Here is a 13,753-nt window from a genome sequence, read left to right on the forward strand (position 1 = left end):
AGGTCCTTGGCCCATTTGTTGATTGGGTTATTTGTTATCTTATTGTCTAATTTTTTGAGTTCTTTGCATACTCTGGATATTAGGGCTCTATCTGAAGTGTGAGGAGTAAAAATTTGTTCCCAGGATGTAGGCTCCCTATTTACCTCTCTTATTGTTTCTCTTGCTGAGAAAAAACTTTTTAGTTTAAGTAAGTCCCATTTGTTGATTCTTATTATTAACTCTTGTGCTATGGGTGTCCTATTAAGGAATTTGGAGCCCGACCCCACAATATGTAGATCTGAGCCAACTTTTTCAGACTTAGCTTTTTGTTTGTTTTTGTTTTTGCTGGGGATTGAGCCCAGGGCCTGTGCATACTAGGCAGGCATGCCATTATTGACCTGTATCCCTAACCCCAAATGACTTTTTTTTGTTTTAAAGATATGAGCATCATAAGAGTCCATGTGTAATTATTATCAAGAAATTGCCTATATGAATGATAATACTGAAGTAGAAAAGCTCTGGAGTTTTTAGATAATGGGTTTTCAGTCTTCTCTTTTTTAAAAAGTAAACTTTATTTTCTAGGGTAGTTTTAGGTTCACAATAAAATTGAGAAGAAAGTGCAGAGATTTTTCATATACCCACAGCCCTATACATGCATAGTTTCTTCCATTATCTACAACCTCCTTGCATTTGTTATAATCAATAAGCCTATACCAACGTGTCCTTATCACCCATAGTCCACAGTTCACTGTTACTATTGTAGATTCTGTGAGTTTGAATACATTTGTAATGCCACATATCTATCAGTACAGTATGATAGCATAGTTTTGCTGCCCTGATACTTCCCATGCTCTGCCTGTTCATCCCTCTCTCCTTCCTAACTATTGGAAACTACTTTGTCCTATTTACTGTCTCCACAGTTTCCTCTTTTCTAGAATGTCTTGTACTTGAAATCATATACTATATAACCTCTTCAAATTGTCTTCTCTCACTTATAGTAACATGCATTTAAGTTTCTTCCATGACTTTTCATGGCTTGATAGCTCATTGCTTTTTTAGAAATTTAGAATATTCATTAATATTCCATCTAGATGTACCACAGTTTACTTATCATACATTCACCTCAGAAAGCCATTTTGGTTGCTTCCAAGTTCTAGCAATTATGAATAAATGTGCTATGAAACATCCATATTGACTTTTCAGTAGATCAGATGTAAGTAAGACTGCATTGCCTGGACGCCAGATTCTGTGCTCTTTGGAATTACATTTTCTTCTGCTTGCAGATATTGACGAGTGTCAGAACGGCCCCGTGTGCAAGCGCAGTGCCGAGTGCATCAACACTGCAGGCAGCTACCGCTGCGACTGTAAGCCTGGCTATCGCCTCACGCCCACAGGACAGTGCGACGGTAAGTGGTGCCCACCTGCCACTCTTATCCCCCTGCAGGCCATCTTCACAAGCCTCTGATAACCAGATTTCTTTTGAGATCTAAGGCTGAAGAATATATGAGATATGATTGAAATAGATAAACTCTAGCAAAATTAGAAAAATGGAAAATTGTCAAAATGTCTAAACACTTAGCTTTTTCCCACTTTATTGATGAGGTATTTGTAAAACAAGAAGGAGATTGTGTACATAAATACATTTCAGGTTTGCCTATCTACTATCCCACATGTAAACACCTACCCTCACATATATTCAGTATTCAGGATCAAATTACTTTTTTTACTTCCATACCTTCTCCCTGAGCAGCAGGGGAGGCTTCTCCACCTCATACCCCAATCTCATTCTCAAGCTGGACCAGATCAACCTGAAGAGAAGCATTACTTGTCTTCCCAAATGTCTTACAGACAAAAGATCACCTACTGAAGGCAGAAAACATCAGTAATCTTTGTTTAGCTGTAATACACCTATAGTAAATGAAAAACTGTGTTCCCTAGAGATTTGAGTTGTTCATGGTTCACTTTGGTCAAGGATGTGGTAGAAATAAGGATGGGTGCCTTGTCAACTTATATTGATGGTGAATTTGTTCCGTGTTCGATGGTATTTTGAGCCAGTGGCATGAAGCTTAAAACACTGGTGTTTCAAACCAGAAGCAAAATAATACCTGAGAATAATTTTCCTGCAAGTTTTAAAATAATTATAAATCATTGTATATTTAGCAAAGAGGTCAGGAAAAAATGTGTTATTCTGCTTACGGATCATTTCCAAGTGAGTTTCCTGGATATTTTATGCATTTGTGAATGAAACAACTCAGGGGAACATGGTCAGATTTTCCTTGGATTTCCTTGCCTGCCAGTGATTAAGTGGTAGGAAGTGCAGTGCTCTCTGAAGGGTATTTTGCATTGTTTTATGAGACTTTGGTGGGAAGCGGGTGTAAGAGCAGAACAAAAAATCACTTTGAGAATCAAGACTTGTTTTGTTGAGTTTAAAGGAACATGTGCAAGTATTTAGCATTTTGTCAACAGAGCTATTGTTATCCATATTAAAAATACCGGATAGGAAAAGTGGGGACGTCTCTGATATGAACCACAATACCCTCAGTGAAACTTGGCATTGATACCATTTCCCTGCATTTTACTCTTAATTTATATTTCTTTGGAACTGGGCGAAATAATTCCAGTCAAAATAAAGAACTGCTGATAATATAGAATGTGCCATTTCACACCTTTCCACACTTGGGCATGAAATGGGACAGAGCTATTTATACATCAAGGTAAGACATCCAGCCATAGCCTGCTGGGGCTTAAGCCCTTTCACATTTTCTTGAAGAATATTAAAATACATAAAATGCATCTGGTTCTATCAGGATAAGTGTAGTGAGTGACTGTTTTTGTAGCCCAAAGCTCAATTTCCTTCATTCATTGAAATCCTCTGAAGAAAGGGTATGTATTTGAGTTGTATAACTATTTGGCCCCTAGGGTTGAAGACTTTATTCTGGAAATGTCTTCATTTACATCCTACTTCAAAAAATTTTTTTAAATATCTTGAAATGCTAACCTCTACCTGGCAGTTTTCAGGCATATTGTAAAGTACTCCTCTCTGCCTATGCTTAAAAGGGAAAGAACTAAAACCTTCTATCATATGATTTTTATATGAATTAGTAAATAAATTGATTCTAATCCCAAATCACGGCTGACTTTAGCAACTGCATTGCTGCTGAGAGAATAACTAGATATCTCTGCTCTGGATGTTAGTCTGACCTCAGAGGTGGATAGCAAATGCAGCCGCCTTCTGAAATGTCTATCTCAAGACAGGAAACAGTTTCTTCCCAGCCATTTCCTGGTGGCCTCCTCTCTCTCTGCTGACTATTTATTCCAACTTCAAAAATTGTCTCCTTGGAGTTCAAATCTTGGTGCTTTAGAAACCTAGTTTTCTGGTCTCAAGACAAAGCAAGAATTTAGCAAGGGAGTTCTCTAGAATGGTAACTTTTATTTCACCTCAGGAACCTCAAAATACTCCATATTTTCTTATTTATTTTTTAACTAGAATGAAGTAGGGCAATAAAGGAGAAAAAAGCACTGAGAGTCCCTTTTTATGAAGATCCTCAGTGCTTTCTATTTCCTTGAGGGACCCAGACACAAGGCAGTTCTAGTCCCCTGCACACTTCCTGATCCAGTTCTCCCTGAAAGTGATAAAGGCCTTCCTCAAGCTCGGCTCCCTTCACTGGAATTGGGATTGAAAATTGATTTCCTCTGCCCATCGTAGGAAGCAGTTTGCTCATTTTAAATTCATTTTCTAAAAGAAGAGTAATCACAATTTGTTAACTAGCATTTCTGCACAGGCTAGCCATAGGTCCTGAGCTGCTCAATCCCAATTTCCTTCTCATAATGATATCTTTAACCTCATTCAGGACTTTTAAACAGTATGGTGATCCATAGGCTCTGCTTAGAGTTGCAAAAATGGCAGCCTGCACACACCAAACAGAGGAGATATCTGTCCTGGGACAAACAGCGTTGCTCTATGTAGCAAAAAGTGTTCATTCCCAATTTCTGTGTGCTCAGTAGAGAGGGCAGGCAAACAGTCTGAATTTTCAACCAAAAGCAGGACACTGTATGGTCAATGGCACCTGTGCAGAGATGTTTTCCTTTGTGATAATAGGAAAATCATGAAGGTCTAAAGCCCTTCAAATTACATTTACTCTAAACATAGAGTCTTGAAAGCTTTAAAAAAAAATAGAGATGATAAATAGTATGTAATTATGTCACTTGTGAACCTATGCATCAAATTCTACCCCTCAGATAATCAGATTTCAGGAAAGCAAGAGATTCAGTTGATCACAAATCTAATTTAGAGCTTAAAGACCAGCAGAAGCAAAGCAAGAGAGCTCTCCTATGAATAAATATGAAGACACATTAGGATTGTCAAGGGCTAAAAGGAGTTGTTGGAGAGATGAAGACTTGATCAGATAGAATTAAAAGATTTAGGAATTAGATAAAGCAATGGTGACATGGGACAATTTGAGTGACCATCAAGAAAAACTAAATTTCAGCATCCAGATTTGTCTGATTTTGTCTTCTAAATCTCACTTAAAATGCTTTGTTTTGCAGATCGCAATGAATGTCAAGAAATCCCCAATATATGCAGCCATGGACAGTGTATTGACACCATGGGAAGCTTCTACTGCCTTTGCCATACTGGTTTCAAAACAAATGCTGATCAAACCATGTGTTTGGGTAAGTATGTGATTATCATTTCATTTTTTTCACATCTTATTGGAAATTTATTTGCATCTGAATAGGTATGAAATTGAACATTGGTCTTTCTATAGTTATTTTGCTATTTATAAAATAAAAACACAGGCAGGTACGTAGTAGTGATATATCGTTTGATCTTTAGCAATCTGAGTATAATATGCCTCTTTCTTGATATTCATTAGGCTGTCACAGTTTTGGAAAAACTTTTTGTGTGTGGTGGTGGTGGTGATTATACCCAGAACCTCGTGCATGCTAGGCAAAAATTCTATCATTGAGCAACACCCCAGTCCTAGAAAAACTTTTGACCAAAGGATAAAGTTACATATCCCATGAAGGCAAAAAAAAAAAATTGAAGAATCATTTTTCTAGAGGAAAAAGAAGATTTTAAATCTCTTCCTTGGTTTCAGTAATGTCAGGATACTGACCTAGAATAAACTTCCAATATGTAATCACTCATTTTCTCACCTTCTTCCTTTCTTTTCTACTTTAAAGTCCTTTTCTACCATTACGTCTTTTGGGGGCTTTAAAAAACATGAATTAATTTCACATCTGGAAGAAGAAGAATCAGTAGAGCAATGTTTAAACCGCTCGCCCTTGACAATAACTAGTTCATCCATCAGACAGCATTCTCATCAAGTTTCATCTTCTCCAGAGTCAAGTTAAAGGAACATAATCAGCCCTGCTGATCTAACCCTTGCATAGCTCTGAGATGCTCCCCAACCTTTTTTCTCCTTGATCCACCTGAATTTTCTGGAATCTCCTAACAAAGAATGTGTCCTAATAAAGAACTCCACCAGCTTGGCTAAAGAACAATCCAAGCAAAGGCTCTTGACTGCTGGCACAGTGGCTGACTCATCTGGAGGCAGACTTCAACAGACACTGGTTAGAGTCACTTTGGAGACAGCAATCACTTCCTGATTCAGATCACAGATAATTTATCTTCATGCCCACAATCTGATCCTAACTCTAATCATCACCTTTTTCTCTCCTTAAGTGTTGCTTCCCCATCCCCTCTCTTCCTTCATTCTTGCCCCTCCTCATTGTGCCTCACTCTTTCAAGCCAGTGGTAGCAACTTTCTTTCACTTAGTTTTTCTTTTTTTTATTATTTCCTTAACATGATATGACATTCACCAACTCTTTTTAAGAAAGATGCTAGCTGCCGTGGTGAGGTGCAAAAACATTTAAGGTGCCAGTTATTTTGTTGCTGATTGCAGAGTAATGCCAGGTGAGTCACTGCTTTTTGGTAAATTGGAGTGAGAGTCCCAAAAGTTGAAGTTTGCCAAAGGTGGCAACGAAACAAGACCCAGATGCACACAGAATTTTTTCCATTTTTAAGTGAAAATATTTGACAAAAGTGGCAAGGGAGGAGAATTCTAGAAGTAAATAGAATAAAATAATTCTCATCTAGTTCTCATGTCCTCAGCTTGCCTCTTTTCATGTGCCAACCAAGGAAACCATTTACTCCCAAAATTTAAAACCTAGCCTCTTTGGTTTCTCATAGGAGCTTCCTCTACTGTGTGTGGAGCTGTTGCCAATATGGAGAAGCTTTCAGCCTGCATAGGAGTGCTCTTTAACTTCAGTGACCCCATGACCATGTTTCTCATTAATAATTATGGCCTTTCTTCCTTCTAGACATAAATGAATGTGAAAGAGATGCCTGTGGGAACGGAACATGCCGCAACACAATTGGTTCCTTCAACTGCCGCTGCAATCATGGCTTCATCCTTTCTCACAACAATGACTGTATAGGTGCGTGTGCAAAATAGCGCATCACCAAGAGACATCAGTTTTTATCTGTGTTCTTTGTAATTAGGATCACCATCAGTGTGCCAGCCAGTTTTTGAAAAAATATAGATGTTTTGTGCATACAGTTGGTTACAGGACTTGTCAATTATAATGTGCTCATTGAAAGCTACAGTAACTACATCCATTACTTTTACTAAAATGCTCATTCAGCTATCATTTTTGTATCTACTTTGCTGTTTATTAATTAAATTTCAAAAAATTGGAATTAAGTTTTAAAATATACAAAAGAAGTTCCTCAATTCAGGAATAATGTAGACCTTCTCATTTAGATATTTCACCGCAGCCTCTCTTAAAAGAAGTAAAGACCAAGTGTATAAAATTCCCTTTATTCTAGGGAACAGTAATGAACCAAATATTGTATTGAGCTAGAAGCTCATTTTATAGACCTCTAATTATAAGAATATTAAAGAATATTTTAAGCTGGCTTGAATAATCAGTTTTACATAATTTTAGCTTTTAAAAATAAAATATAAATGAATATCAATGTGAAATTGATATAAATTTCTAAAGTAAAATATCAACCTCTAATATAATATTGTCACTTGTTGCTATATCTGGATAGATGCATAAAGCCAGGTCTGTTGATGTAAACCAGACCTTCATTGTAATTTCTTATGTTTGTCTGAGTCCACAAAGGCCATGGAAACTCAAAATAGATACTGCTGGAATTTTGACATTTTCTTTGGAAAATGTAAAAAAAAAAAAAATGTTGTTGTTGTTTTGTTTGTTGGCAGATGTTGATGAATGTGCAACTGGAAATGGGAACCTTTGCCGCAATGGCCAGTGCATCAACACAGTAGGGTCCTTCCAGTGTCAGTGCAATGAAGGTTATGAGGTGGCTCCAGATGGGAGGACCTGTGTGGGTAAGTACAAGCTCAGGAAGACCCTAGAAAAGATGTTCTGGAGACCAATCACAGAATCAGCTGGTCTCCATTCTAACCCTTCCTTCTAGAAGCCTGGAGGAAAAATCAGAGTAGAATCTTACTTATCAGGCTTGTGAAGACTTTTCTTCTTATTCTTAAACATTAAATTATCATACTTAAAATAAAAACAATTAAACTGTTTAAATCAATAATTAAGCAGTTGCAGTTCTATTTATTATCTGTTTATTTCAAATACTTTTATAGTATGCTCATATTATTTTATTTTATTTATTTATTTTGAAATCAGGGATAGAACCCAATGACACTTAACCACCTAGCCACCTGCCCAGCCTTTTTATTTTTCATTCCCAGCGCTAAGTTGCTTAGGGAGTAGCTAAATTAATGAGGCTGCCTTTGAACTTGTGACTCTCCTGCTTCAGCCTCCCAAGTCATTGGCATTACTGGCGTGAACCACTGTGCCTGGGTCATATAATCTTTTGTGTGCCCTTAAATTCATTGTACTCACTGACTTTTCATATACTACATTTTCCAAGATACATTTAATTTGTGGTAGATAGAATAAAATATGGTTATTATATTATATACCTTGGAAAGCTGATATTTTTTTAATTGAATTATTTATTTTTCTTTTTGGTAGAATTGTGGACTTTAATTAGCTTTATGTTTGTGTTTTACTTGATTCCACTTTCTTTGAATTTGAATTGCTTGGTAGAAATCATGCCCGTAAGAAAACTTTCCTTCTTTTTCCCTTTACTTTGCAGATATTAATGAATGTCTTCTAGAACCTGGAAAATGTGCACCGGGAACCTGTCAAAACTTGGATGGGTCCTACAGATGCATTTGCCCCCCTGGATACAGTCTGCAGAATGACAAGTGTGAAGGTAGGAGAGTTATCCATGCTTGGAAATGAGCTGCATTTGGGTATCGTACTAGAATCACCACAGTAGCCTTTCTGTAATGGTGTTTTCATTTTTAAATACTTTATTTTTAAAAATCCAAAGTCAAAAGGTAGATATAGTTTCATCCTTCTGGAGAGACAGGAGTAGCTTATCCTTGTACTAATCTCTGATGTAGTTGGTCATATGGCTGGTCATATGACCTTGATTCTTTTTTGCTGTGCTCTTCTACAGCTTATGAACATGCTGTGTTCCTCTGCCAGTATACTTGAATCATATGTTTTTAAGTGGCAATAGGTGAGAACTAATAATAACTCCTGAACCCACTTAAAATCTTTAAGTGACCACATTTGAAATTGAATGAAAGTAGTTATAGAATTTCTCATGTTTTTTTTTTTAGCCTATAGAGCAGTGGAAATGTGTTACTACAAATAAATTCTCTGTAAATTTTGTAGTTTTGCATTCCTTTACTCTCAACACATGTCATGGCATTAAGTTAATAGTAATAATTGTCAGAACTTCATAAATACACGGGTTAAATGGAGGTCACCTAACTACCAGTCTTTAAACTCATCCACAATGAGTACCCATTTTCTTTTTTTACTTTCTTTCTTTTTTTATATTTTATTTCTTCTAATCATATGGAGCTCAAAATATTTATCAGTTTTAAATATTTACAAACCATAACCATAACATAATAGTTTGCTTTATATGTAAACATTTTATATGAGTGACTAAATAAATTCCAGGGTGAAATCAGAAAATTTACATTTTTTTCTACTCTTAATATTTGTCGATGAGGAATTTTATTTTATATCCAATTAACGTCACTGTCAAGTGGTGATATATTAAAAGTGGAAATATTTTATCCAAATTAAGTCTAAATGAAATTTATTAAGTATTATATTACTTTTATTAAATACTGATTTTATTTACTCTTTAATTAATGAATAATGTCCCTATATGAACAGAATAAAAATATATAGAAAGAAAAGTGACCTCTTAAATGGTCAACAGATCTGCCCACTCTACAATATTTGTTCTCATTATTAAAAAGCTGACACCTACAAGCTAATTTCTACTATAAGAAAAAGAATTAACCAATGACAAAAACAACAACCAAAAATAAATATTTGAGCATTTTTACAGAAAAGGTTGGATGTGGGAATGGAGGGTGTATGGGATTAGAATAATTCAATTGAGAGCAGTTGAGTTCATTAATAAACCACAAGGAATATGATAAATTTTAAAAACAATCTGATAATATGTAGTGATGGAAAAACTGACTTTGCATTGCATAAGAAGATAATTACTTTGAATTGCATAGATATTTCTAGAATATCTAATTGTGTTATTTACCATATGAAATCAAGATAATAAGTTAATTTCTTAACTTTTCCTGAGCTGGATGTTTTACAAATAAAGTCATGTAATGCAAATACATTTTAACATGAGCAGAACTATTGGCACAAGCACATTAAAATTAGAGTCCCTTGATATAAGAGATATTTTATTTATTTATTTATGGCACTGGAGATTGAAAGAAGGGGCTCTCAACCACTGAGCCACATCCCTAGCCCTTTTTAGTCTCACTAATTTAGCTGAGGGCCTTCCTCACTTGCTGAGGCTGGCCTTGAACTTGGTGATACTCCTGCCTCAGCCTCCTGAGCTGCTGGGATTACAGTTGTGAGCCACTGCACCAAGCAAGATATTTAATATTTTGATAGAAAAAAACTTTCCCCAAAAGAGAATGGCTCGGGATTCAATTTAAATATTTCTTCACTGCAAATTCCTGCAAAAAGTTGGGGAGGGAAATGTGATGAGTGATTTTTTTTCAGAGAGACTGACCACACTTTTTCTAAAAGCAAAGTGATCATGCAATTTATAGACCAAATTGAGACAATTTTGGAAGTGAAAATGGGCACTATCAATGATGAAGTGAGGTTAACAAGTATAAGCTGAGAATCTCCCAAGCAAAGTAGGACATGTGGTAACCCAGCATGTGTGAGGTTCCAGGTTCAATCCTAAGCAAAGGAAGAAAAAAAGGGGGAAAGAAGAATTTCTGTACTGTATATTGGTGAAGTGGAGTTTCTTGCCGCTTTCTTAGCCCAGGGCGTATTGTTCCAGTTTTTCAATTAGCTAAACAACCAGTGAGAGATTTGTCATCGCACCTCTTAGAAGACCTTCGCAGGTAACCATTTTTACATCAAGAACAATCAAAACTAATTTTTAAAACATCACCACAACTTAGAAGTTCAGCTCACAGTGTTATGACACAGGGAAAAGCTTTCATTATTGGAAATTTTTTTTATTGGTTGTTCAAAACATTACAAAGCTCTTGACATATCATATTTCATACATTAGATTCAAGTGGGTTATGAACTCCCATTTTTACCCTGTATACAGATTGCAGAATCACATTGGTTACACATCCACATTTTTACATAATGCCATATTACTAACTGTTGTAAATTTTGAAGTTCCATTGCACTTTGTTCTTGTATGTTTTGCATTTGGTACCTGATGGTGTCTCCATTTTACTCTGACTTTGTTTAACACGTGTAATTCTTTTAGATATTGATGAGTGTGTGGAGGAGCCAGAAATCTGTGCCTTGGGAACATGCAGTAACACTGAAGGCAGCTTCAAATGTCTGTGTCCAGAAGGGTTCTCCTTGTCCTCTACTGGAAGACGATGCCAAGGTAAATGCATTTGAAGGCTTCAGAGGTTTGCTATCCTGTGTTTAATTGTTGTGGTCTTCCATCTTTAACATGGCAAAGCTCTGATTCTTTGTGAATGGGAAGATGGAGAGTTTTCATTCACCAAAGGTCTAATGATAACCATATGTCAGAAGGTTCATTTTTAAGATTTTTAAGATTAAAAACTCATCAAGTACGGTTGCTTAAACTGTCTCAGCACTTAAGCCCCTTCTCCCCCTAAGAACACAGATGATGATAAGCCCATCAGTGGAGTATCACCAGGAACCACTGAAATACTAAAGCCTAGGTGACATTCAGCCACACTTGCCCTGCATAACTGTGGATGCAAACCTAGACCTTCAGACAGAAAAACATGCAGATTCACCCATGTGCCCTCAGGATCAGGTGTTCCATCTCCTACATCACAAATTCTCTAAAAAAGAATATTATGTGTCAACTATTTCAGTAAAGATTTTCAAGGTTCACCAGGTTGAATTTCAAATTAAAAAACAAATCAAAAAGAGCCTGAACTTAAACATGACATAGTATATACTTAAGTCTCAGAAAACACCTTAGCTGTTTCTAAATAATGGGATTTTTAGGTGGCTATCCACTTATACAAATTAAGTCTCATGAATTCCAGGGGACCCAGAAATACACATTTTTGTTGTTGTAAAATGCGTTGGTTTTTGTTGTTGTTTTTTTTTTTTCCCCTACCAGTGGTTTTTGGTGTGGAGTTAGGGTTTTCTGTTGTTGTTTAGTGTATGTGGGTATTTTTGTTCTTACTTCCATATTACCACATAAGAGTTGCTGGGTATCGTTTAAGATTCCAAAAATTGAGTTTGGGGGCCCAGCGTATCATGTTTTAGCCTGGAGCAAGTCCTTTAATGTTTTGGGAGCTCAGTTTCCTCTTTTCAAACAATAGTAATACCTGCCCAACTGATCTTATTGAATATGTGACAAAGCTTTGTTAGTTTCTGAGTCCTCTATAGACCCTTGTTACTATTATTCTGTCTGATTAGCTGTTTACCTTTCAGTTGGTCATTCAGAAATCCAGAGTTGAGAGTCCTTTGGTTAGTTTGGTCTTGTGGGTCCCTATCAGAGGTCCACATGGATTTCAGGGTGGTGAGTAGGGTGGAGCTTGATTCAAGCAGATATTCTGTATGGATAGCCCAGACAGCCCAGATAAAGTCTAGCTCCTGCTCCCTTGTTTGTGTGTGCCTTTGGCTCAGCCCGGGCTTGGAAAGAAAGCAGTGAGAAACCAGGTGTGAATCTGCCGATGTGGCAGCCCAGAGGAAACGCTGAGGCTATTAATTCAATTTGCACTGGCCTGTCACAAAGCAAGCTGACATTACAGGGAGAATCAGCCCAGCTGTGAGCAGCCCTGCCACATGCTCAGCTCCAGGAGGCAGAGCCAGAGTTGAGGAATGTAAGCAGGGAAAGTGACTTTCGTAGTTCTGAAGAAATTTCAGAGGTCAGTGAGGGCTCTTTGCAGATGGACTGGTAAACAGGAGGCCTAGCAAGCCCTGAAGTACCTACCTGTGCCAGCACGGCTCTCCTTCCCAATGCAAGCACCTTTGATTAACAAACCGAGTCTAGAGAACCACCACCAGCAAAAGTAAATCTCCCACAGAGAGCAGATTTTGCTGGAGCCCGGAAATTAAGGCCTGGGTTTTTCTTGTAAGATGACAAATTAGGAGCCAGGGAGAAAATTCCACAGAACCATGGATTATATTTTTGAAGCAGCAAATGCCATGGCACTCAGGTGGACAGGTACTGTTCCTGGAGACCACAGGTGTAAATGAGCCACTCCCACTTGCAAAGTTTAATAAAGGGAATTTGTCACTTACACTGACTTGAAACTTCATGCATTTAAATCTATCTAAATCCAAGATTTGGGCCTGGGGTGGTCAGTGGAATGGTGTGGGGAAGATAGGGCAGGGGTCTGGAATAAGGTCAGCAATTGAAGGAAAAGAGAGGGAATTTTAACACCTCAGCAGTAGAACATGAATAGATCTAGGCTTAATAGAAATACAACAAAGTAGAAGACAAAGGGGAGAGTTAAATTATATAAAATTGTTGACAGTCCTAGGCATAAATAATAAAGCAACTCTAATGACAACAACAACAACAAAAACTTGAATAAAGGAAACCAAAAAGTGTCCCCCAAGAAATAAAAGTTTGTTAAATCTTCAAGTTTCTCAGCAAAGTTAACATGGGTGGCAGATATGCTGAAGGGCAAGGACTGAATTTTATCACTCTTGATCTTCAAAAGGGTAGTTCACTGAAGGGGGCCTGTTAGAAACTGACCTCAGCAGGTGGGAAGTGGAGTGGAAACTGCAGAGAGGATTTCTCTGGAGTAGTGTGGGTAGCCAGAAAGAGATGAACAAGTTCATTGGGGCGGCCGACTGAATTTGACTAACAAAGTTTGAAAGATAGATAGATCCATAGATAATTTTTAAATTTAACTCATGAAGATTTTTCTTCCACAATCTGTAGCAACTGGTGTTTTTACCTTTTGTAATTAAGGCTGGTGAACTTGCCTTAACATAATTGCACAGTTGGTTCTCACACACAGTAGGCTTCCTGGGATTGGAAAACAATCATGGGAGAGAATGAAGAAGGCAGAGATGGTCAGCATTTAAGAAAATGGATATGAAAGCATTTCCCTAAAGCCTGCAGATTGCAGCCTTTGTGTAATGAGAGGAGTTGTGCAAGGCCTTGGAAGTCGAGCTTGAACGAAAACACATTCCAGACCACTGGATGAGCTCACTTCTTAGAATCACCCAATTTGT

The 13,753-nt window shown here is 37.2% G+C and overlaps 1 protein-coding gene across 2 annotated transcripts in view; it reads left to right on the forward strand.

Annotated features, from left to right (window-relative positions):
- Positions 1 to 13,753, forward strand: part of FBN1 (fibrillin 1) — a 226,502-nt gene that overhangs the window by 186,291 nt on the left and 26,458 nt on the right. For both annotated transcript variants that reach the window (XM_081290687.1, XM_081290686.1), the window contains exons 45-50: positions 1,263 to 1,385; positions 4,528 to 4,653; positions 6,308 to 6,424; positions 7,216 to 7,344; positions 8,127 to 8,246; positions 10,836 to 10,961. In XM_081290687.1, the coding sequence (XP_081146813.1) occupies positions 1,263 to 1,385; positions 4,528 to 4,653; positions 6,308 to 6,424; positions 7,216 to 7,344; positions 8,127 to 8,246; positions 10,836 to 10,961 (741 nt within the window). The remainder of the gene's footprint in view (positions 1 to 1,262; positions 1,386 to 4,527; positions 4,654 to 6,307; positions 6,425 to 7,215; positions 7,345 to 8,126; positions 8,247 to 10,835; positions 10,962 to 13,753) is intronic.

This window comes from Spermophilus citellus, assembly GCF_964194105.1.
Source record: "Spermophilus citellus genome assembly, chromosome: 4".
In the NCBI taxonomy this organism is placed as follows: Eukaryota; Metazoa; Chordata; class Mammalia; order Rodentia; family Sciuridae; genus Spermophilus; species Spermophilus citellus.